Source organism: Brachyistius frenatus, unplaced genomic scaffold (genome assembly GCF_029030835.1).
Source record: "Brachyistius frenatus isolate BFR_SWC_R1_liver_20210118 unplaced genomic scaffold, ASM2903083v1 Contig_134, whole genome shotgun sequence".
NCBI lineage: Eukaryota > Metazoa > Chordata > Actinopteri > Embiotocidae > Brachyistius > Brachyistius frenatus.
In genome coordinates, this window is record NW_027210733.1 from 865336 (window position 1) to 889967 (window position 24632).

The 24632-nt window shown below is 40.4% G+C and overlaps 3 protein-coding genes across 3 annotated transcripts; 1 reads left to right on the plus strand and 2 right to left on the minus strand.

The window, feature by feature from the left end:
- Positions 1-33: 33 nt before the first annotated feature.
- Positions 34-12044, minus strand: fmnl1a (formin-like 1a). The gene is made up of 25 exons (XM_069714763.1): positions 11483-12044; positions 9092-9175; positions 8643-8729; positions 8479-8552; positions 7392-7475; positions 7146-7289; positions 6312-6420; positions 5909-5985; positions 5720-5813; positions 5360-5434; positions 5152-5262; positions 4570-4719; positions 4367-4468; positions 2943-3525; positions 2714-2838; positions 2371-2570; positions 2010-2244; positions 1858-1926; positions 1696-1776; positions 1485-1614; positions 1233-1396; positions 1043-1144; positions 862-957; positions 572-686; positions 34-444 (listed from the first exon to the last, which is right to left on the minus strand). Exons 1-25 carry the CDS (start codon positions 11666-11668, stop codon positions 380-382), a joined length of 3342 nt encoding a protein of 1113 aa, XP_069570864.1. The 5' UTR covers positions 11669-12044; the 3' UTR covers positions 34-379.
- A 1997-nt stretch (positions 12045-14041) lies between these two features.
- On the plus strand, positions 14042-19303 carry mlx (MAX dimerization protein MLX). Its single transcript, XM_069714741.1, has 8 exons — positions 14042-14089; positions 14907-14943; positions 15124-15213; positions 15868-15977; positions 16076-16178; positions 17173-17272; positions 17673-17874; positions 17997-19303. The coding sequence occupies exons 1-8, from the start codon at positions 14051-14053 to the stop codon at positions 18051-18053; spliced, it is 738 nt and encodes a 245-aa protein (XP_069570842.1). The 5' UTR covers positions 14042-14050; the 3' UTR covers positions 18054-19303.
- Positions 19304-20147: 844 nt separating this feature from the next.
- Positions 20148-24483, minus strand: psmc3ip (PSMC3 interacting protein). Its single transcript, XM_069714742.1, has 8 exons — positions 24436-24483; positions 23612-23712; positions 23432-23521; positions 23233-23344; positions 22261-22406; positions 22092-22145; positions 20858-20917; positions 20148-20780 (listed from the first exon to the last, which is right to left on the minus strand). Exons 1-8 carry the CDS (start codon positions 24452-24454, stop codon positions 20724-20726), a joined length of 639 nt encoding a protein of 212 aa, XP_069570843.1. The 5' UTR covers positions 24455-24483; the 3' UTR covers positions 20148-20723.
- Between the last annotated feature and the right edge of the window lie 149 nt (positions 24484-24632).

Below are 24632 nucleotides of genomic sequence, written 5' to 3' on the forward strand. Positions count from 1 at the left end.
ACTTTAAAAACATCTTGCATTTTTGTCAGGTCAAACCTCTTAATATTGGAAAAACAAAATACAAAATGAAACACAGTGGTTAAAAAATAGCTTTATTTTCAAAGTAAAGTCATAATTTTTTGATATCGATAGAAGTTCGACCATAAAAAGCCATAAGGCGCCACACAAATAGTTTTTATGGAGGATTTTGAATAAAATGTATAAACTGTTCATTATCAAAAATATTTACAGAGCAAATTCACACTAAACTGTTGTTAGTGCAAGCTGACATATGGCTAATCATATAGTTTGATATATTGTATGTACAGCATGTTGTTTTTGCTTGTATGTTTGAATGTGATTCCAGTTAAAAAAAAAAAAATCTTGAACCAGAAGCGGCTTAAGTGTCCTGGCGCTGCGGTGGCCGACGACCATCTGTCCGCCTGTACGGTGTGTTCCTCAGATCTGAGGAAGAGCAGTGACAGGCGCGCTGACGTGAAGGTGGAATTTCACATTTTAAGCATCAAACATGCAACACACGAGCTTAAAATGTTCCCATGTGTCCCCTGCAGGAGGCACCGCGTTACTGTACCTGTGATGATGTCCTCCAGAGCGCCGTCCTTCCCCTCGCGTACTGGCGATTTCACCTGCCTCTTCTTCAGCTCTGCTATCAGGTCCATCTGGGGCATCTTAGGCATCCCAGGCCCCTAGAAGAAGTACAAAAAATAAAAGTAATTTTAAGTAAATTTTGAATTTCTCTCCTGATAAATTATGTTTAAGATAATTTAGTTTCAGATGATGTTTTTATGTTGTAAAATAACACAAGATTACCAGTGTACAAATCTCGAATGTGTATTCTCTTAAATATGTTTAGTTTCTTACCTTTTGTGCTGCAGCCTTGTTTGGAGACGGTGACTCTTTCACCTCACAGCTCTCGCTCTCCATTTTCTTTTTCTGCTCAATCCCCTGCTGTGCTGCCTGTGTTCAATCAGAGGGAAAACGATTAGCATGCAATGCAACGTTCGTACTGGATAAACATCAGAAACCCACCATACACTCTCACCTTGTAGGCCCTTATGAAGCGCCCAAACATGGGGAAAAACATGGAGGGCTGCGTGGTTTTGGGGTTCTCTCCGAAATACTCCACCACAGAGCCGTAAGCCTCCTGAACAGAGAGCAGCAGATGTTCGTGTGTTACGCGATCAAATGTTGTTCAGAGTTGTGTGTACGTTTGATATGAACTGCATGTTCACCTGCGCTGTCTTGCCGTCTTTGATCAGAGATTCCAGCTGCTCACTGTTTGTTTTGATGAATTCCTTCAACACGGTGCTGTCGTCCTGCACCAGGAACTCCTTTTTGGTCATCTCCATTCCTCTCTCTAACGAGCGGATGTCTTGAAGGATGCTGTCCAGGGACACTGGCAAAGAAACAGAAATGACTTTAAAACACATTCCCAAATTAAATAGCGAGCCGTATAACTGGTCAGCCTGAGTGTGTGCATGTACCAATGGCCGCCTTGTCTACAAAGTGAAGCTCGGTGTGGAAGTTGGCCAAGTCGGGGTATTTTTCCTGGATGATATTGGTGATGAAGTGAAGTAGCGTCTGCGTGCGGTCGGTGGATTTGGTCTCCAACAGCTGAAACGAGAAGACAGTGACAAAGCTGATTTAAAGTTTCTTTGAAGTGAAGGAATAAATGCACAAACAAAAGTTACTTACCAGGTCCAGACTCTGCAGCCGGAAACCATAAGCTGCACCTTTCTTGCTGCTGTTCATGTAGTTGCCGAAGGCGAGGACGATCTGAAAGGAAACACATGAGGTGACTTGTGTAAAATCTCTCATTTAGAAAAGCTACATGTTTTTTGTTGTTGTTTTACTTACTTCTAAGATCTTTTTCAGTTTGGTTGAAGACTTGACGGACATGGATGCAGCAATGATGGAGTTCAGTTGCTGTGGATGAAGAAAAAAAACAAATCAATACATGTGGTTCAAATTTCTTGCAGCCCAAGTAACAATGCATTTAACAGACAGACCGGCTGCAGGCGTTTCACGCTCTCTGGAAAGTTGCCCATGAAAGTGAGCGTGTTTATTCGCTGACTCAGACGAGGAATCTTCCCAAAGCGTAAAATAAATTGGTCTTCGTCAGTCAGCTCCTCCAGCGGACGTCCATCTTTCTCGTAGTTGGCCAGAAGCTTCATCTCGAAGTCTGATGGTATGAAGTGTTCGAGCAGTTCCAGTAAATCTATGGACAAAGACTGCTGGTCGTACCTGTGCAAACAAATGTCAGAATTAGTGGATGCATCAAAGTTTGAGAGACAGATTGCTGGCAGGGACAGGATGAGTCTATTTTTGAGGAGGAAGCTCAAAAAGGTTAATAGTGCACCAGAAACATACATCTCTATGGCAGTGCAGATATCGGACGGATTCATTCTCCCCTTGCGTAGAGTGATTGCCAGATTCTTGGCCTTGTTGCTATCAATCAAGGACGTCTTGCTGGGGGTCTGGACCATCTTCTTCTTGACCTTGGACAAATCTGTTGGATTACCCTGAGCCCTCGTCTTGAACTGTTCCTCGAACATCTCCATGTTTAAATCCTGATGTAGACGGAACGAGAGCCAGAGAAGGCGAAGATGGAAAAAGGTATTTTCATTTCAAGGTTGCTCACATTAGAAACCTTCAGTCTTCTGTATTGATATGCCGAGCAGTGCATCTTGAAAATGGAGGATGGTGTTCTTACCCCTAAGACCTGCTCATCATCCAGCTCATTGAAGACTGTGCCCGTCACCTGGTTTGGTTTTAAAGCCTGCCAGTTTAACAGCGGCATCTTGAACTTGGTCTGAATAGCTTTCTTACTCTTAAACCCTGAGGAAGTAAAAAACGGGAGAAGCAGACAAACAGATAAGATCTTTACTGACCAAGCTCATTACAGTTTACAGTGCTTTCAAATTTTCTCACAGCATCCTCACCAGATTGAGAGTCTGGTGCTCCAGGAGGTGGTGGGGGTCCACCACCAGGTGGAGGAGGAGGAGGTGGGGGTCCAGCACCAGGTGGAGGTGGAGGTGGAGGAGGAGGTGGGGGTCCGGCACCGGGAAGAGGTGGAGGAGGAGGTGGGGACACCATACCAAAACCTCCAGGTGGAGGTGGAGGTGGAGGCGGTGGAGGCGGTGGAGGAGGGGCAATCTGCCCTGGACCACCAGGAAGGGGAGGGGGAGGGGGAGGAGGTGGTGGAGAGGCGAGCGGGCTGGATGCTGTGGAGGTGGATTCAGCAGAGTCTGGAGAGCTGAGTTGTGAAGCTCCAGCTGGGCTTTGGACGTACTCGACCACTGTGACGGGTACGACCTGGATGTCCAGACCTCCGGAGGCAGTGCGTCCCAGGCGGATCAGCCCCTTTTCCTGCAGCTCCTGGATCTTCTGGTCCAGCTCTGAAGTCGTCTGAGTGACGGAGGAGCTCAGACGCTCCCTGTCCTTTTCCCTCTCCCTGTCCAGCTCCCGCTCCCTCTCTCTCTGCTGCAGAGAACTGACCTGGGAACACGACTCTCGCAGGCTTTCCTGTAAGATGCAAATACAAATACAGAACGATACTCAAATTATCTTCACAAAGAGCATATAATGCACTGCCTTCAGGGGTTAAAAGGGATCTGTTCCCAAACAAGAGCATCATGCACCGAAGCACCTTGAGCTAAAAGCCAACATCAGCATGCTAAGATGCTCACAGTGACAATATTAACATGCTGATTTTAAGTTTAAAATGTAATTTTTCAACTTAAATTTAACGTTCGGCGTCCTAGTTTAGCATTAGGAAATGTACTAATTAGCAAAAAACACAAAAGCATACTAGTTGAGGATGATGGGAATACGTTTTACAAGTCATAAACTAAGTTTTGACTATGTAATGGGTGCAGATTAAAAGTTAGAGGATCAAGTTAGTTCAAGTTAGAATTCATCCTGAAGAGGACATAAGTATATGTGCAAACTTTGAACCATCCAATAGTAGCTGAGGCATTAACCAAAAATCTCAGCATGATTGTGATGCAAGAGAAAAAGTCAAGCAATCACCAAATTGGTATTATTTCGTTTCATCCACACTTATGTGCAAAAACTCACGACAATCTATCCAGTTGTTTTTTTTTTTTTTAGCTGATATTTCAGTCTGGACAGAAGATGCAGACCAACTGGCGTCATCCTCAGAGTTATGCTGCTAACATGGTGAAAAACTCAAACGCAAAAACAAATACTTTTTTATATTGAAGATTATTAGATTTTCCATTTTGTATTAGAATTATTAAACTAAATTTACCTGTAAATCATCTGACTTAATTTAAACAAATCACTGTGATGGTTGGCTAATTAACCTTCCTAAACACTGCACATGCCATGAGGCAGCACTTACTTTGAGCAGCTCCGTCTCCTTGGTGGCCTGCATGAACTGAGTCTCCAGATCAAATATTCTCACTGTGGTCTGAGTCTCAATCTCCTGAAGCCGGGCATTCAGCTGCAACACAACACGCATCGCGTTAACGTCACTTTACTCGCCGCTCTGCAACATCAGAGCCTCTCTTTGCGATTCCTCTCTTTCTTTATTTTGAGGCTGACCTGTATGTTGTGCTCCTGCAGTTCGTCCACGTGCTCCAGCACCCCTCCTCTGTTCTCAGCATCCTCCAGCAGAGCTCCTACATCTAACACGTTGTCCAGGTAGGCCTGGATTTGGACCTGCAGCTTCTCGCTCTCTGTTTGCTTCAGATTCTAACGCACAAACACACAATAATGACATTTTATGGGAAGAAATTATCATTTACAAAGGTTATTAATGGAATAATGTGATTTTTACACCTTGTTTAAAGAAATAACGTACATATGAAGCATATACGTCATATTTATATTAGCATGATAATTTTATGTAAATAACAATGAAGGAAACAAAAGGTCCTAAAATTCAGGTTAATTGGCAATAAGCAGCTGATACTACACCTGCTATTATACACAACAGAAAATAATTAGAGACACGTGAAATATTTCTAAAGCGAGTTGTATAGAGAGTTCACAAAAGTCAGATGAACACAAAAATGTATTTAAGTTTATACTTTTATCAGTAAATGTACTTTGGATGAATGTCAGCTACGGCAGCTAATGACACCACCAGTAAACCTTGTGTGTCTTTTTTTGTTACACGCTCACCTCCAGATACTTGTCTAATCCAAGATGAGTGAACTCGTACTGCAGATGGACACGGAAGTTCATGTTCTCCACTGAATGGACCACAATGTTAATGAACTGCATGCAGGCAACCTGCACACAATCACAATGACAGTTACGTCTCAGTTACAGCCACAGTCTCATAGTGCATGTTCATGCAGTGGTACAGGTAATAAGTTTGTGGTCCTACCATGAAGTCAATGTTGTTGTCATCACTGATGAAGTACTCCATCAACTTCTCAAAGCGGTTCTTTTCTCTGCTCACCTGAGAATAGATATTAACATATCAGAATATGCATTCAGTATAAAACTGAAGGTATATTCGTTACTGCTGCACTGCACTTGAGTTTTAAAATACACTGAGATGCATGACTGTTATACATGTGGTAAAATTATGACCACAGTGCATGTGAGGGGTGGATAGTGTTGACTCACAAGGTGAGTAATGAAATAAGGGAAGTCTGGAGCAATGGGATGATTGAACAGCCAAAGCCAAGTGAGACAACTGAAATGTGGTTCAATTCCCATTAAGAAAATAAACTAATTTCACCTCTTTAAAGTTGTCAAAAGCAGAGAGGATGATGTCATGTCCGCCTCTGACGAGACACACTGCAGCCAGCAACTCCAGCACCAGAGCTTTGGTCCTGTGGCAGCGGAGGAGGAAGAGGAGGAGGGGTTCGATACGGATGCAGACAGTAAGATAACGCACAGTTAGTCTCACACGCACAAATGCGCTCACCTGGGATTCTTGCTGTTGAGGCTGAGGGTGATCTCGTTGACGCAGCGCGGGTGAGTCATCACCAGGTTGAACCCAGACTGAAAGCACAGAGGAGACATAAACAGCTGTTCCACAGAGAGTTAATGCGAAAAAACAACGCTGGAAATGTGTTTGTGTTTGGCCTGAGAAAAAAAAAATGACAGTGCAAAAAAAAAAGCATGATCTTTAGATGACAAAATGATGAGCGCCAAATTGTGTTCAACTCCTAACAATCGGAGCACTCAGACAGGTGAGAAAGCAAGCGGAGGAAGTGGATGTTTGTCATCCCACTGGCAAAAAAACATCTCTTACTTTGACAACATATTTTACAGACAGAATATCGGTTGAGTGACGTGTTTCGACCGACAGCTTGCTGAGGCTCTACCTGGTAGTTCATGATGGCTCGCAGGCACATGATGCACACATGTACATCATCTCTCTGGCTGGATAAGTGGGGCTTCTTATGCATCTTGTTCACAAGAGTGGAGCTTATTCTGCGGAGGGATAACAAGTGTATGGACACGTGAATAAATGCTTTGAGGGAGGAGAAGCCACTGTATGTGCAAAAATATATGAAGAGCTTTGAGCACATCTATCAGTTAGCCTCTTGTAACTCTGACTTCCAGCACTGTTTTCTGACAACTACTGTTTCTGTCTTACAGCTGAAATTTGGATTCAAGTGGAAGAAAAATAAAGAAGGAAAGACACAAGAAAAGAGCAAACAATGTGAAGGAAGGGGAGCCTGAGAAAAGTATGAGGTATTCGTCAGTGTCTGTTTCAAAAAAGAAGCAGTAGGATGGCCAAAAAATAAAATTCAGACAGTAAATCAGTCAGAGTTGTCACTATTCTATGAAATCATTTGTATCATGGAAGCAACGAACATTGAACAAAGTCAAAATACAGAAAATCGGGACGAGAAAGAAAGAAAGAAAGAAAGAAAGAAAGAAAGAAAGAAAGAAAGAAAGAAAGAAAGAAAGAACGGTCAAAGTTCTCTAGGAAGTCACCCTCACACCACTTTTGCTTTGGATACTTTTATTTTCGGGCTGTACAGTACGTGCTACTGTATATGCTGCAGAAGGCTCCTTTTTGATAAGCATCAATGATGAGGAGGAGACTGAATACACAGCCAAATCATGTGTAGAAACATGTCTGGATCTGAAGAATTGTTTCTTAAAGCTATACTGTACCTCAATAACCTTTCATTCCTGGAGCGACTTACCTTACAGTCAGTGCACGAGCAGCTCTGGTCATCCCATGGGACTGAGAACTGCTGGGGCTCTTGGTCAGATCCTCCATTGACCTGCCTGCTGACTTTCCTCTGTCTGACAGGGTGCCACCATTTTCCACAGTCTCCACATCAAAGCTACAGTGTGAAGATAGAGATGCATCCTTGGTGATAAATAGGTTCGTTGTAGGAGCTGAGACGGATTTGAAGATATCCTTTTCATATCCTGTCAGTACTCACCATGTGTCACTTTGTGCATGGGACAGGTACTCCACCAGAACATCCAAACCTTTATTCTGCTCGTTGAGAAACTCCTGCGCCCATCTTCAGAAAGACCCCGAGAAAAATAAAGTGTGAGGAATCACACACTAATGAATATTTTGTTTCTAAGCCAAGATTGGACTTTAAATCAAGATGATGTAATTTAAGAACAAATAATGAATAACACAATCATGCTCTTACAAAAGAAGTGTGAAAATCATAAAGAATGTGACACTAGAGGTTTCCTGTTACAACTTTACTTGGTATCAAGCTACATGGTTATTGTTGTGTAACTGACATTACAAAAGTTTGTTGACTTTTTGACTCTTCCGGATGTGACTCACTTGCAACAGTTTAGCTTTATTTTTGTATCTAATGGCTCATCTAGGGATGCACATAGAAAATTATCTTAGAGTATATATGCAGTGGATGTGGCACGGCTTTATGCTATGTTCAAATAATAATAATTAAAAAAAAAAAACAAGATTAATAAATGCAATGATTGTTTAATTTAAGGAATTTTATTATAATTTAATTATGTTCAGCAAAATGTTAATGCTGTTATTTTAATGCAATAAAAAACTGACCATGAATCATGATAATGACAATTGTCATTTTGTTTTAGCACCTCCTGTATTTTAAAGGTACTCTGTGGAGTTTTTTTTACCACTAGTAGAGCTACTGAGTAAAAATAGCAAATAATGAAAACTCCTGCCGCTGGTTTCGCTGCACTGATGGATAGTTGGTGGCAATGAATGCACAAATAATTTTGTATTCATGAAAAGTACATATTGCACCTTTAAATAACATTTCTATGAAGTGCTTAACATAAAAAATCACAATGAAAAAAAAACGACCTAAGAACACCGATTTTAGAAACTATATATATACATATATATATACATATATATATGTATATATACATATACACATACATACATATATATATATATATATATATATATATATACATAAATACAGATATTTTTAGCGCACCTAAAACACATGATACATCAAATATCCAAATAAACATTGAACAGGACCCATTTGAAAAAAACATGCTCACCCGATGTGATTGGTTCGAAGGGATATCTCCAAATCTTTGAGCACCTGTGTGGCATCTTGGATCCGTTTCTTTGACTACAGAAGCAGAAGAGATGAAAGTCATGAAAGACATTATTGTGTAGGTATAAGAATTAATATGAAAGGAAGGTGATGCTTTCTACTGACCCTGCGAGACACCCCTCCTTGATCCTGGTAGAAGCTCTTGATCTTGGCCAGGTAAGTGGACGGGGGGCTCTTCACCTGGAAACGCTCCTGAGGGCAAAGTTTTCACAGAGAATGATGTCAAAGCTTTCTGTCAGCAGAGTTAATTTCATCAGTGGCCCCAAATGATGACTGACCAAGGTACACATTTACCAGCACGTATCATCTGTAGCTATTCTTGCCTGCAAACTGGTCTCTGTTTCCATGCCGACGCCTCAATTAGTTACCACCACAGAAACTATGTTGCCAGCTTTTCATACTGCAAACTGCACTTCACCACACAGACTCTCGTCTCTGGGTGTTGACGTGACGTGTGAGCTCTGTCCCAGCAAGGTCACCTTGCTCAATTTCATGACATACTTTGAGGTTTAAATTTCAAAACCAAGTCTTTATGAACAAACAACAGTTCTTACCTGATCACAGACTAACTCCCATTTCTTTTCATTGTCATACTGACTCAGGAGCTTCAGTTTATCTGGAGGCAAGTTCATGTAGCCCTGAAAGAGAAAGCAGAAAGAGAGAGCCTGTTTTAACCTGAAGAGATCAAACAGACTTTAAAGATTAGGTGAGGATATGATTCAGGGGTAAAACAGAACATATATTTAATGTATCTACATCGTTGTTCAGCACATAAATATTATACTGCATGTTTTAAGTTATCAATTTTATTGCTAATGCAACAATATTCAAATCGAGAAAACCACAACTTCACTTCCGGTGCAAAGCGGAAGCGTGGTAACTACCTGCTGGCTGATGACTCAGTGTTTACATGTATGTATGGTTCATGGTTGTCAATAGGTACCAAAAAAATGTGAATTCTGAATTATTTTTTGAAAGACAAAAAATTCACATCTTTATCTAACATAAACTGGACATAGTATTTATCTTCTCAGCTGTATAGAGAACTTTATGCAGATCAAGCACTCCCCCCTCCCCCTCCCTCCTCCACGATTTCTCAGTTGAGGTTGACTCATCCATCTGAAGAGTTGACATATTACTTACCAAAAGGGCATTTTCAATTTGAGTTATCACCCTCTACCTACAGAAAGATGTTTAACACGAGATATAAGGGTTATTTCCCTATTCTTATTATGAATGATTCAGAACCAGTCGGGGGAGTTTGTGCAAAAAAAAAAAAAAAAAAAAAGTTACTTTCAGGGAAAAGAGAAACAAATAGGCTTTCCTTTAATTTGCTTTCTTTTATCGCTGATTAAGTAAATAATTACGTTCTCAAGATCATTTTAATACAGTTTTCCCTCAGATCAGTGAGGGATCAGTTTTCCCTCTGATTACGTACGTGATACAAAACTCCAAACACATTTACGAACAAGACCAATAAATTCCTTTGACACTGGGTGTGGATTTTGAATCTAACTGCACTCAAGCAGCAGTTTGCAGGTTTTTTTTCACCCCTTAAAAAAACTAAATTCAAAGGCGGAAATAACCCTTTGGTTTCATGCTGAGGAGTTACAGTTTCATCTAGGTGGGGTAAGGGAGGGGTCACGCTGTGGGTTCTGTGGCAGAACCCCGATAACTCATGTACTTCTATGAACATGAAGTATAGATTAGTTTAGAAACAATGTAGAAGGTCGGCTGCTTTTTTCCTTGTCGATGTAAACATTAAAATTCTCAATTCTGTCACTTTATAGAGTGGCATCTGTTTTAAATTTAACTCAGACTTAGTTAGCAGAAAAAGGAAGTGAGGTCATACTTTCAAAAAACGTCTGGAGGGTATTGCAGGCATGAAGCAGGCCATCTTGTGAGCACAACATTACAACACCACTATAGTCACATTATATTCTCTTGTCTTCTCATGTGATGACTTTCCCATTCTCAAAGAAAATTTGTAAATTTATGTGAAATACCAACAGGATTAATTTTGACATGCAGTGTTAATGCATTATTTATGCTCATCAAGGACTACTAAGTACAACTTTTTAATGATTTTGAGACTTAGATGGATGTTGGTGTTTATATATGTTCTATTTGTTTGTATTTCAGTTACAAAAAGTTCGACAAGTCCGACTTCCCCTACACTTGACATTAAAAAATACTTCACAAATTACAACCAATGAGCTCCTGGAGTAAAATATCAAACTAATCCTTCTAATCTAGGTTTTAAAGTCGAAAAGATGATTTTTTTTTCCCTCTTTACATACTGATAAATAGATGGAGCTTAAACAAGTATCTGAAAACGTCATGCTGTTTATTCAAATACATCATCCATCCCATAAGCTATGATGTCATCCTAATATTTTTTCTGCGGGGGGTGGAAAGCAAAGCGATGTGGTAAACCGAGCTCATTTAGGTGGAAAATTTGTAACTAGAGGTTGGCAAAGTATAATTTACTTATTTAAACTAACTGATGCTACTGATTGAGATGTATCAGCATGCAATCACAGTTTATAAACTTATTTATCTTTTTAGGCCTGCTCAACATCATGAATTAGGTCAGCCCACAAAATAAAAATAGGGCATTTAACTATTCTCGCTTAATAAATGTAATTGATCCCAGATTAGGAGTAAATGGAAAAACAACAAGTTTTGATGTCATGTTTTCCAACTTGATGTGAAACAGTTGAGAGAATGGTGAAATAGTTCTTTCCGGTCCTATGCTTTCTGCCATGTAAATGTCTTGCTCAACTTCCTCTTGGGGCCGGCTGGCCGTCCATGCACTTGTTACCCTTTTCTAGCCTGATCATTTCTAATCATTTCTGCTTCTAGGAGAAAACCAAATGTGTAATCTCTGTGTTTTCGTAAGCACAAGGCTGAGGGTGTGTGTCCTCTTCTGTGCAGCCACTCACCAGCACCACATTGAAGCGCTCCTCCAGCTCCTGCTCTGGAGGCATTGGAAGTTTGGGGGGAGCCGACTTCTTCTTCTGCAAGGTTGGTGTGGGGTCACTCATCGCTGACGATGCCCCGACTGAGTTCCTCGCCTCTCGGCCATCAGCCGGTTCGTAGTCCAAGGCCCCTCCGGCTGCATTCCCCATCACTAATTTCCACAAGTAATCCAGGAGGAAAGCTTGACACAAACCCCTTCCTCTAATAAATCAATGTATTCCAAAGCAGAGTGAGGCGGTCACTCCAAATGACAAGGCCCAAATCAAACTGAGTCTTGGGCCTTCTGGTGGACGAACATCAAGTCTCTGGTGTGTTAAATCCGCCTTGGTCCTGAGGACAGGGCGGGTGATGAAAAAACATAGATTGTCCTCATTCTTGCCCTGTAATTAACCTCTCTGTCTACAAGTACCTTTGAGAATAAGGTAACAATCCTTGTTATGGCGTGCCAGGAATCTGAGAAAAGACCTATACCTGTGTCTCACTAACTAATCTCCACTATAGTTGACCAAGAACTGCTCTGATGAGTTTAGTAGAGACCTGCGTGTGAGAGGAAGGAGAGGGGAGTAACTCTAACACACCAAAACCGCAGAAAAGCAGAAAAGCAGAAGAGAAACTTCCTGTGCATGACAGCAACCAAACCTGGGGTGGAACACAGAGTGGAAGATAAACACGGTAACCGTTATGCACACAATGCATGCAGTAGGTGGATGATGACTAAAATAAGGTAGTACAGCAGGAATCAAAGAAAGCAGACTGTCCAGGTTTGAGTGAACATGTGCAAATATTACTATTCTGAATTTGAATAGTATAATATATATAGTGTAACACAATGTATAAAAGAGGTGAGAGAATAAAAACTGAATTTGTTTTTATTCTCTCACCTCTTTTATACATTGTGTTGGTTAATATAGCTATATTTCTTTATAAAGTTGTGTCTGACATATTGTGCACATCAAAAACAAACTTCTACTTTGACAGGTGCAGATGCAAAATGACCTTTTCCTCGCACTTTACCATGAAACCACCCACAATACACTAGAGTGATTTATTCTCCTGGGCCCAGCTTCGCTTGGGCTTGCGTTACATTTGTTTAGGTGTTTGCTGTTCACCTCACTCCAGATTGTTTTTGTCAGTCAGGTTAAGGTACTTCCGGTGTGATATTGTATTGTCCAACAGTGCCTCCCTGTGTCGAAGCCAAAGAATTTGTCGATCATGTCATTTGTCATTGCCAGAAATTCAAACAAGAACCAGACAGGTTAACGAGGGAAATAAGCAGGCTGGGAGTGGATGAACATAATTGAAAAAATATTGAGTTTATAATACAAACCACAGAGCAGCTGCAGGTTTTCCACACAGAGTTATGTGAAAAAGCTGCTGCTGAGACACAGATGGACGGATTTTTATGTGCTTGCATGTTCCTTATTGATGATGAAGTGTTTCATGGTACAAACCTGAACATGACATGCAGATAAGATGATCTATGTCGTTGTAAGTTTCTGTTGTAAGGACCTCACTGTGTTCAGAGGCCTGACGTGACTTATGTTGTTACTTGGAGCTATATATTAATAATGGAAATAAGCTTAAGTGAAAATGAAAGGCAAACAGCGCAATCAGCTGTTGTCAGTTTAGGCACACCACCTGAAGTAGTAGGGGTGTAGAATCAGAAAGCAGGATATAATAGACCAATTGGAAAGCAGGATAGAATAGACCAATGGGAAAGCAGGATAGAATAGACCAATGAGATAGCAGATAGAATAGACCAATGGAAAAGCAGGATATTAATAGACCAATTGGAAAGTAGGATAGAATAGACCAATGAGATAGCAGCTAGAATAGACCAATGGGAAAGCAGGATAGAATAGACCAAGCAGAAAGCAGATATAATAATCCAATTAGAAAGCAGGATAGAATAGACCAAGCAGAAAGCAGATAGAGTAATCCAATCAGAAAGCAGGATAGAATAGACCAAGCAGAAAGCAGATAGAGTAATCCAATCAGAAAGCAGGATAGAATAGACCAAGCAGAAAGCAGATAGAGTAATCCAATCAGAAAGCAGATAAACTACAGTGTGTCTGTGTCCACATGTAAAACGTGAGCTGGAGAATAAATTAGGAGCGATAACTACAGGTGATGACTGCTCTGAAGCTGAAACTCGGTGAAACTTTAAATCTATCAGGATAAAGTAGTGTCGTAAACAAGAGGAGCAACTGAAGCCACTTCGCTCCTGAGAGGTTTTAATATCGTGAGACAAATGCAGCAAGGTTTTTATCCTCCTCCCCTGCAGCCACCGGCAGCTCTCGCCGGCCATCAAAGTCAGACGAAGTCAGCCGCAGCGTGATATTGGGTCTAATCTAAAAAAAAAATAAATTAAAATAAATAAATAAATAAAAATCAGACCGCCAAAGTTCCCGGATGTGCCGGTCTGGTCCACACTCCGATGCAGCAGGTGGCGCTAACGCACCTTTTTCACTGGATGCCACCCGCAATAAAAAAAAAAAAAAAAAAATTATAAAGTTATTTAGCGTTGCAAAATGACGGACCCCACCACGTCTCCTGAAGACCACTGGAAAGTAAGACATTTAACCAAAACCTTCACTCTTTCTGAAATTCATCCGCGGGTCCGGGTGCGGGAGAGCAAAGCGGTGTGAAGCGTCAAACCGCTTGTGTTGTCTTGAAGTTTTGTTCACGTAATGTGGGAACTGGGCTTTGTTAGCTCCGCAACTAGCCACCGTTAGCTTGCTGAAGCTTCAGCGGCTCGTAAAGTAAACAAAGCGCCCTCTGCCCTTTTTTTTGAAGGCTCATTTTGCAGATTTATTGATGAGCAGCGTTATAAAATGATAATAGGAAATGACTTGGCCCACATTGCCTTGACAGGTGATAATCCAGCAAAGCAAGCTGTCTCGCACACAGTTATGGACTTGCAAATAAACACCTCTGCGATATGTCATTTAAAATGGTTAATAAAGCAGCGTCCTTTTTTTTTTTTTTTTTTTTTTTTTAAGGATAAAATGTAAGCTTGCTTCAGATTTTAATATAATTCAAGTGTAGGTGAACACGTGTGTCAGTATTTTTCCTGCTGAAATCGGTGGCCCTACTTTGGAAACAACAGATTAGAGGACCATTGTGTTGTGGTGTCCCAGATCAAACAGCACATCTGTGATTGAAGTACTTACTTTGCTCCAGCTTTTCCCTTTTTGTATACTTCAATTTGACAAATATGGGCAATGCTTTGTAGGGGTTTAGACTGGCTAGTTATTGGTCTTTTGACAACATATATATATATATATATATGTATACACAGCACAAATTTCCCCCCTCCTTATCCCAGCCTCTCAGCCTCTATTTTCTCCTTTCTCTATCTTCTGCTGTCCGGTGATGGCTTGGCAGACCGACGGTGCGTTCAGCGACAGCGGCTTTGACCCCAGTGAGTACTCAAGTCACTTCTTACCCTGTCTTTTGTGAAATCATTTAATGTTAAGGTCGTGCGACAGTTGACCTTTCTGGTCTCAGATTATGTAGGTACACCCGAGATGTTTATCAATCTGTCCTCGGTCTTGCAGTGAATATCTTTGACGACTGCTGTCTTTCTCTTCTTTCTTCTGAGGTTTCTTTGCTGAAACTGGCAGAAAGGGCTCCGTGGTGTCCAGGGCCAACAGCATCGGCTCAACAAGTGCCTCTTCAGTACCAAATACAGGTATTGTTTTGTAACGGAGGGGGTTTGATATCACCGATAGTATTAACAGACCATTTTTATATGTTAGATTGTGATGTAAATATTTGCATGTTTGAATATTTAAAAATTCTAAAAATAATAGGAATAATTTATATAATTTATAATAATTTATATATCACAGGTCATTAAAAGTAAAAGATGAATATTAAAACGCTGAGGCTGCTTTCGCTCATTTTGCTTCCTGCTTCTCATCACTTGTATTGCCCATAATAATAATAATGAGACTTTCTGTACTCCGATGAAATTGTTATCTGTCACATAATTGCTCGTCTAAGCAATTTTAAAGTGCAATATAGTCACTGCTACGACTTGCCACATCAGTACATTTTTCCGCTGAGATAATTAGTCCAGTTAAGACTACATTTGTAAGATGGCAGAGCAGCCAACACTGGAATGATTCCAGGGATATAAATCTCACAATTAAACCTATAAATTCTGGTTTCAGGCCAACGAGAACACTTTGATTAATCTTCATTCTGTTAATGACAAACAAAATATTTAATTTAGCATTTTTTTTTCTTTAGCTGAGCCAAAAGATTTGCTGCCGCTGTTTATGGCTCAGAGGCATGTTTTTTGTTTGTTTGTTTAAATGTTTCTTAATATGTTTCCAAATAGATGATGAAGACAGCGACTACAGGCATGAGACGTCATATAAGGACTCGTATAAAGATCGACGGAGACAAGCGCACACACAAGCTGAGCAAAAGCGTAGGGATGCGATCAAGGTAAGGCTGCAGTAGGTCTACACACTTTCTCAAGTTTTGTAGTTCTTTCTTTTTCAGTAGTTACTAATGGCTCTTTTTTTTTTTTTTTTTAACATTAGAAAGGCTATGATGACCTTCAGTCAATTGTACCAACCTGCCAGCAGCAGTCCGAGTTTGCCGTGGGAGCACAGAAAATCAGCAAGGCGACTGTACTGCAAAAAAGTAAGATGTCGTCAACTGTAAACATGGTTCGTCATTTTGGCTATTTTCAAAGAATACCTTAGATATTATGTAACTTTGCCATTTTAGCAAAGTACCTTTTCAGGTGTACTCTTGAGTTATTTGAGACCCGAGGCCACCCATGCCAGGGCAAATGCATCTATAGATACATAATTTACTAAAGGTCAGATCTTTCTGTCCAGCTCCAGTTTTTAGTTTTTCAATAGAGTGCTGCGTGCTTAAAGTCCCATTGTGTAGGATTTAGACGGATCTATTATCAATTTTGTATAATATTTATAATTATGTTTTTGTGAGTTTTCGGTTACCTGAGACTCTCTTAAACAAAGGAACGGGGGATTCGAGGAGTATTTAATTGGTTACAGTCTGCTGTAACTAGATGCCACCAAATCCTACGCACTGCTCCTTTACTTAGTTGAAAATGGTACTAAAACTGGCAGGATTTCTGCTTTTTCGTATTTCAGCATCCTTTTCACAGTCACAGTCACATGTGCTCACGTTATACAATAAAAAGGCGTTGGACAAACTATCACGCAGAACACGTATGTCTACTCTTGTTGGGGTTCCTTTTACTAGAAGAAAGAGGAAATAGCAGTAGCACTTTGCACATGTAACACTGCAACTTGTTGGACTTTATTAATGCTGCTTTACTGAGTCCTTTATTATAGGATGTACTGGCCGCTGTATTTTATGTTTTATATTTTTGTTACCCCTTACTTGATACACTTATTAGCATTTCAACTGGTCTCTGCTGTTCTGTTATTGTCTTCTAATTCGGTGTCTGAGGTATGTTTTATGTATGTTTTTAGCTACACATTTTAATTGTGTGTTTTAGATCATTTCCTTTGCACCCTGGTCCTGAGAAACTTGTGGTGGAGGAACAACACCCATGATGATGCTTAACTTTCCTAAATGTACTTAAATCTGTGTGTAATGAAGAAATCCCTGACTGATGCATTCTTTCTTCTTTTTTTTTTAGCAATCGATTACATCCACTTTCTTCATAAAGAAAAGAAGAAGCAAGAAGAAGAAGTTTCCATCCTGAGAAAAGAAGTGATGGCGCTTAAGATCATGAAAACGTAAGCGAATTATTTAAACGTTCTCAGCCAGGCTACTTCTTTTTTTTTTGCAAACTCAATCTTCCCTAAACCTTATACAGATACTTGCTTTATTTGCATTTTGAAGTCGTGAATGTTCTGCATCCAGACAGATGGGGGGGGGGGGGGGGAGAAAGGGTTTTAACAGAAATGCTAATGAAGGAAAAAAGGGAGAAAACTGTTGAGTTAGAGCGGCTTTGATGGCAACCCTGCCGCAGTGCTGATAATGTTGGATCTAAAGTAGAAATGCAAGGACTTATCATCCTCATCTAGACTTTTAATGCAACCGTGCAAACTAATCTTTTCCAGGGTATCAAAAGAGTCACAGAAGTTCATCATTTCTTCATCAAAGATCCGTGTCTGTCTCGTCTTGTCTTATTAGAAACTATGAGCACATAGTGAAGGCCCACCAGAACAACCCGCAGCAGGGAGAGGATCAGGTGTCGGACCAGGTCAAGTTCAACATCTTTCAGAGCATCATGGACTCCCTGTTCCAGTCTTTCAGCAACTCCGTTTCAGTGAGCAGCTTTCAAGAACTGTCCGCCTGCGTTTTCAGCTGGATAGAGGAGCACTGCAAGCCACAGGTAAGGAGCATTTCTGTTGGGACTGTACACAACAAATCCCACGTAGTTCTAATGGTGAGCATCGTTTTATTCATTGTCGGGGTAAATCCAGTTTGTGTGCTGCTTGTTTTTTTGTTTGCCAGACGCTGCGGGAGTTTGTCGTCGGAGTCCTGCGGCAGCTCAACGGCCAGCTTTATTGATTGAGGGGAAACCTCGGGTTAACTCCCAGAAATTGACTTTGGGCTTACTCCGGCCTCTCCGGGTGGAGTAAAAGCTTCAATCAGCCTCAGGGCACGCCACAGTATTTACACGGACTTCAATACATCAGCGACTCCCTGGCTGCAATTGGATTACCTCGTCACGCGCTGTGGGCAGAGATGAAAAGCTGTATTGGATTGAGCAGTTAAGATGTTTAAAACGGATCTCTTTCTCATGTAGCTCATTTGGCTGCTTTTACTAGGAAATGCAGGGAAAACACGAGAATACAGAAGCCAATGAAATTAGTTCACGTGTTAAGTGTGCATCTAATTGTAGTCCACGTCTGCAGTGACTCGAGTCGCCGCATTCTTGTCAAATTCATAACCGGGAGAGGTCTCATAAGCTAGTCTCTTCTCACAGATTGAATAAACTGATGGTGTAGCGACTGCTGAAACCAAAGGGCTCCTCGGCTTCAGTGCACAAACACAAGAGTCCCTTCTGAACCGTGGCAGACAAATGGGAGAATAGTCCCCTGCTGTACTTCTGCAGGGTAACTTATCAGTCCACCTGTGTTCGCGAGAGGACGCATGTTATCACGGAGCGTTGGCTGAAACCAACTCTTTCAGCGTGACAAAACATGCAGCTCACGGAAATGCAGCTGTGACAAGCCGACGAAGGCGGTAAAATCAAAAATGTGACGGGCAGAATCGAGCTCTAATCATTTTGTACATACGTAATAATCGTGCTACAAACGCACACATCGTGAAGAGATTCTGTTTAAATACAGGCTGTTCTACATGTTTGTTTATTTGGAAGATTATTATTATTATCATTATTTTTTTTTTTTTTTAAATCGAGTGACTTAAAATCGCATCACTTGAAATGTCAGTGGTTTAAATGCCAACAAGATAAATGCTGTTTACATTTGTTGTCAGTGGCGTTCATGATCCGTTAATGTTCATTCCAAACAGTGCAACCGCCAGCACGGCCTTCTTTTGAGTTTTCACCTCCACTTTGAAAACCCTCAGTCTAAACTGCACCGGTCACCGGGTCCTGGTGAAAACCACTCAGATCTCCAGCTGCTCGGTAGGTACTCGACAAAAAAACAGGTGTTATTTACGTAGATGTCAAAGCTTAGTGTTCATGATGGCGTTGACCGTTTTGTTTCCGTACAGTTTGCTTTGCTGTTGTGGCTTTAATCACAGAAATTCAGATTTTGTCTCGCTGCTTTCGATATTCTCCTTTTAATAGGTCTCTTTGGGCGGCACGGTGGTGCAGTGGTTAGCACTGTCACCTCACAGCAAAAAAGGTTCCGGGTTCGAATCCGGTCCTGGGCCTTTCTGTGCGGAGTTTGCATGTTCTTCCTGTGCTTGCGTGGGTTCTCTCCGGGTTCTCCGGCTTCCTCCCATCATCCAAAAACATGCACCACAGGTCAGGTTACCTGGCGCCGCGCTAGTGGCAGCCTGCTGCAGTATCTACCCCCTGAGAGCCCCCCTGCTGTAGTGAAGAAATTTCCCCTCGGGGATTAATAAAGTGTATAAAATAAAAAAAAAATCAAATCAAAAATCTTATCAAAGCCATGTACACCTAGTGGCCACAATAGTAGTTACATCTGTAAGATCTAATGCGATCCAATACAACGGCTGAGCCAAAAATTCGACATTTACAAAGGGAATAATGTATAGTTTTGATTTACACTGGCAGAGAGGTATAATTGAACTGTGTTAATATTAAGGTTGTAGAGGTGTTTAACAAAACGGGACAGAACATCAGAAACCCGTTGAAATTAAGACCTCCGACTTTGTAAAGGTTGAATTCACGGCTGAACTGAAAACGTTGTATTTTAGTCCATTCGATTTCACAGCTGTAGCCGATACAGTCGCCACTGGTGGATATCACCTTCCAAAAGATGTCAGTCTATGTAAAGGAATGTATTTATGTTTTTACTTTTAAATTGACCTAAAATACAAATGTGGAAATAAAGTGTGCGAGACGACAGCAGAAAAGGGCAGATGACATAGCTTGGCAGTGCGCTCCGTCCGTGCAGCTAATGAACCTGTAAAACCTCTTTCAAGTTTTGAAGAAAAATTGAGAAATAAGAGTTTAATTGGGAATTTATTATCGAGCTTCAGCGTCTGAAGTTACTGTCGTGAACATTTAATAGCTTGGCAGTAATATTGAGCAAAGAAACAGAACAGCAGATGATTTAACAGAAGAAACTATCATACACTGTGGCTCATTTATGTTTTCAAAAGAAATGACAGCAGGATGGACATGAACATGTACAAGAACAAAGAATCTAGAGCTAGAGCTTAATAAATAGATCTTTGGCATTTTCACCATATGCTCAGGTTTGATTAAACAGCCTTAAAATGGGAAAAAAATTAAACCAGCGTTGACTTTAAGGCAACACGAATCCCTCAGTGCTGTCAAACAATGTGGCGCAGTGTTTCAAAAATGACAAAAATGCTTTTTGTATGAATATACTTTTAACTTACGAATGTTGTTTTTCTGGTTCCACATTTCTGAATTTATAAACGATTTGTTCAAAAAGAAAGGCCATAAATAAAGATCGTGCTGTGGCTCAGGTCACTCTGATGCGTTATCCATTTTCTTAGCAAAGCACCTCACCAGGTTCCATCGACGTAGAAGCTGAACAGTTCTTTTCTTCTTCAAGTACTTGGAAAAACCACTTTGCAGTCCTCATCAGTCTCCACTCCAACTTCATCCTGCAAGAACACAGAACAGGTCGTGATAGAAAGTTTAGGCTTTTGTAAAGTAGATTTTATTTGCTGCCTGAACTCACCAGGAACTCCTTTTTGCTCTTTGGATATCCCTCCAGGATTGAGTTTATCATGTCTGAAGCCTAGCAGGGACAAAGCACAGCAACATTTAAAAACAACTGACCTCTTTAAATCGAAGCAGTATGATCACGAGTGTGAGGAAACTCCTCAACTTCTTCTTCCATGTACTAGCACTTAGAAAACGGACATCACGCTAACAAATATTCAAGGTCCCATGTTGTAACATTTCTGGTGCTTTACACGGGAGTCCTAACATCCCGATTCGGAGACGACAGACGACAACCACCCCAATACTGACAAAATACCAATGGGCCGACTTACCGCGGTACAATGTACACTTTATAGACTTTTAGCTAAGTTAACTAACCGCCCGCCTTTTCTTGCTGCTGACAGGTTCAAAGTGTAATTACAAGTTTCTGACTGCGTTATGGAAAGAATTCTGACCATGTGAGATCTCTTTAATCAGAAAACAGATCAAATATCGCTCTGCTCTCCACCAGACTCTATTAATGAAAGCGGTGGTCGACATATTACAGGATGAAATTCTTTTGACGTTTTGGACGTCTAAAATATGAAGAGAAAGTCATACCATAGTATGTTGTTCAAAACGTCATGCTATAGTATGACTTTTTTTTTTTTCATATTTTAGATGACATGCTATAGTATGACTTTCTTTTCATAGTTTGGACAACATCCATTTATTGATTATATTCAATAAAATTGTTTTGTATTCATTATTCTGTGTCTGCTCTGTTCACACAACACAATTGGTATTTTATTGGACATTTTGGACCACATGCTATACCAAGAAATTTTCATGACAGTTTTGACAACATACTTTAGTTGACTTTTTTATGACATTTTGGACAAACTATATTATGACTTTTTTTCTTATTCTGGACGACACGCTAAAGTGTGACTTTTTTCTCATAATTTGGACAACATGCTATAGTGTGACTTTTTTTTCATAATTTGGACGACATGCTATGAATTTACTTTTTTTTTTTTACATTTAAGTATTAAAATGTTTTTATATTTTGGACAACATACTATACTGAAATTCAATATGCTGTTGTAACGGTACGGAAGTACAAACGGCTTACTTTACCGTGTGTTACACCCCCTTTACTGTGTAAAAACCAAAGGACGTTGTATTCATACAATATGGGGCGTTTAAATACCCGAATTTACAGGAGATATCATTTTAATACTCTTGGATGTAAAAATATACGTTACCAATCTCTTTCTCTTTTTCCACTCTTTGACGTAAACATCTCGCTCTTTATATACCTGTAAATCAAAAATAATTAAATAGTACCTTGCTGTAAAGAATAGGAGGAAAAACTCCCCAACAGTATATTCTCTGAAGGAGGTATGCTGCAGGGAGAAAAAAAAAAGCACTCGCCTTCTCTTTCTCTTCTGGTGTGACGTGATTTGTGGCCGACTTGATCTTCTCCAGACGCGCTCCGTACCCAGAACACTCTGCTTTGAGCTCCTGGATCTCCGACACCATTTGGTCTGTTGTGAGGGAGCTGTTCAGCTCCTTCAGCTCTGTCCGCACGTTACATGACATCACCGTCCAAAGAATCGCAGCACAACAAAATTATATTCACGGAGAATGCGGACACGTCTCATTTAAACCTAACACACAAAAGTCATTTTGAGGTACTTGTGCTTTACTTGACCATTTCCATGAAATGATGCTTTATACTACCAGTACATTTTAGAAGGGAAATATTTCACTTTCTACACCACGACATTTATTTGACAGCTTTAGTTCTTATGAAGATGACGATTTTAAAGACTGGATAATATATCAAGCTTTTTGGCCTTTGACCTCTTACTAAAATCAACGTGGAGTCTGGGTCATATTTCAGATGTCTACGAGTTGTTAACACCTCCATCGAACAGTGATTTTTCCCTCTTAACTTCTCACATGGTTTTATGACAACAAATATTTAAATGAGCCAATATCTCAGCAAAAAATAAATGATCAGAGAAAAAGGAAACAAACTGAAGACAGATTTGTGGACCTGAAGTTTTTTTCTTCTACTTTTCTCTCCCAGTAACCCCTCAGGTGTATCTGCTGTCCGTGGATATAAAGTACTTTAAACTAACTCCACTTGCAGCACTACAACAGTTATCATGCTGCGTAAACAATGATGTTTCAGTGTTAAATAACTAATGATGTCATATATAATACATTATCGGTCTGAGGGACCATCGTATTTGTACTTGATTACTTGAACTACATTTTGCTGCTCAGTATTTTTTGCACTGCTGCATCGGTACTTACTACTTTTCTACAGGATCCGAGTACATCTTTCGCTGCTGGAAACAAGTAATATTAACTTGCAGAGATCAGCGGCGTACCCACCTGCATCTAGCTGTCTGCAGCTCTGGGTGAGGGACTGCATCTCTGCACTGAGCTCCGAGATCTGACAGTCCATCGCCTTCAGGTCTGCCTCGTTCACATCTTTGAACTGAGCCTGTGGGAAAGATGAGCAGCAATGACCGGTTTCATCTGAGACGGACAAGATGATACGTGCAGGTGAATCCTAGATGAATTCACTAACCTGATCGGCAAAAAAAATCTTTTGCTTGCCGTATATTTTCTCCTTGATCTTGCCCTCTAGAGCGAGCAGCTCCATGGCTTTGACCACTGCCTAGTAGAACAAATACGTAATCCATCATTACCTGTGGGCTTCGTGCCCGCACCACAAAAGCGTCGCACATGATGCATGTGCTCATCTCACCGTTTTTCCCAACCCGTGCTGCTTTTGTAAATTACAGAAGACATCCTGAGCACTGTAGGGACGGTTCTTCTCGTTTAGATAGGCGAAGATGACAGACGCCCCTGGAAATGAATGGTTCGATTTTAGATTAGATTTAGACTTTATTAATCCCACAGTGGGGGAAATTCGGTTGCCACAGCAGCATATGACAAAAATCACAAATACGTATAGATATGAGATATAAAAATATATATATATATATATATATATATTTTAGAAAGACAATAAGATTAATGAATAAATACACCCAGACAGACTATATACACACACAAAAATATAATAAAATAAAGATAAATAAATACAGTTGACAGCAGGACAATCAGGTTCTACTTTTGGAGCTTGTACCTAAATGTACTACAATACACTTAATATAACTAAAACACGACTACATATCACAACTTAGAGGTTTATGCTGTATTTAATATTATCATTCGGTGGCCTGGAAGCTTTTGTGTCAATTGCGTCATACGTCTTCATTTCCGATACAATTACCTCCTTAAACAGCAACGTTACACACAACATAGGTGATTCATTATTATTATTATTATTTTTAAACAAAGGTGTCATTTTGGAAAAGTGGACGTAATTAAGAGAAACCTCCGAAAAAAAACATCCGGCTCAGCTAACATGAGCTGGATACGTGTGTCGGTAACGATTTTGGCTAAAACTTTACAACTTATTACGCGCGACATCTAACAAGCGTCTTCATCTCGATACGTGTAAGATACGCCGGTTTGCTCTTTACAACACGAAACCTTCTGGCACGACGAGAAGTCTTGACTCACCGTTGTCTTTTTTACTCATTTTCAACCCGTCCACTTTAGCCGTAGCTTTCCAGGTTGAGTTTCGCGCGAAAGATGCGTCACGGAAAAGATCGTTTATGTTTAAAGATGCTTCCCGCCAGTAGAAATCCTGCGACGGAGCTCTTCTCTGTTAACATTATCTCAAAACATATTTACGACTACATTTTTTTCTTTTTTTA

Excerpts from the sequence above, each read along its gene's own strand:
- fmnl1a (XM_069714763.1), bottom strand. The coding sequence starts at position 11,668 with ATGGGGAATGCAGCCGGAGGGGCCTTGGACTACGAACCGGCTGATGGC. Across the intron at positions 5,263-5,359 it reads ACAACAACATTGACTTCATG|GTTGCCTGCATGCAGTTCAT; the intron begins GTAGGACCACAA and ends GATTGTGTGCAG. Across the intron at positions 1,397-1,484 it reads TGTAGACAAGGCGGCCATTG|TGTCCCTGGACAGCATCCTT; the intron begins GTACATGCACAC and ends TTTCTTTGCCAG.
- mlx (XM_069714741.1), top strand. The coding sequence starts at position 14,051 with ATGACGGACCCCACCACGTCTCCTGAAGACCACTGGAAA. Across the intron at positions 15,978-16,075 it reads AGCGTAGGGATGCGATCAAG|AAAGGCTATGATGACCTTCA; the intron begins GTAAGGCTGCAG and ends TTTTAACATTAG. Across the intron at positions 17,875-17,996 it reads AGGAGCACTGCAAGCCACAG|ACGCTGCGGGAGTTTGTCGT; the intron begins GTAAGGAGCATT and ends TTTGTTTGCCAG.
- psmc3ip (XM_069714742.1), bottom strand. Across the intron at positions 23,522-23,611 it reads AGCACGGGTTGGGAAAAACG|GCAGTGGTCAAAGCCATGGA; the intron begins GTGAGATGAGCA and ends TTGTTCTACTAG. Across the intron at positions 22,407-23,232 it reads CTGCAGACAGCTAGATGCAG|AGCTGAAGGAGCTGAACAGC; the intron begins GTGGGTACGCCG and ends ACGTGCGGACAG.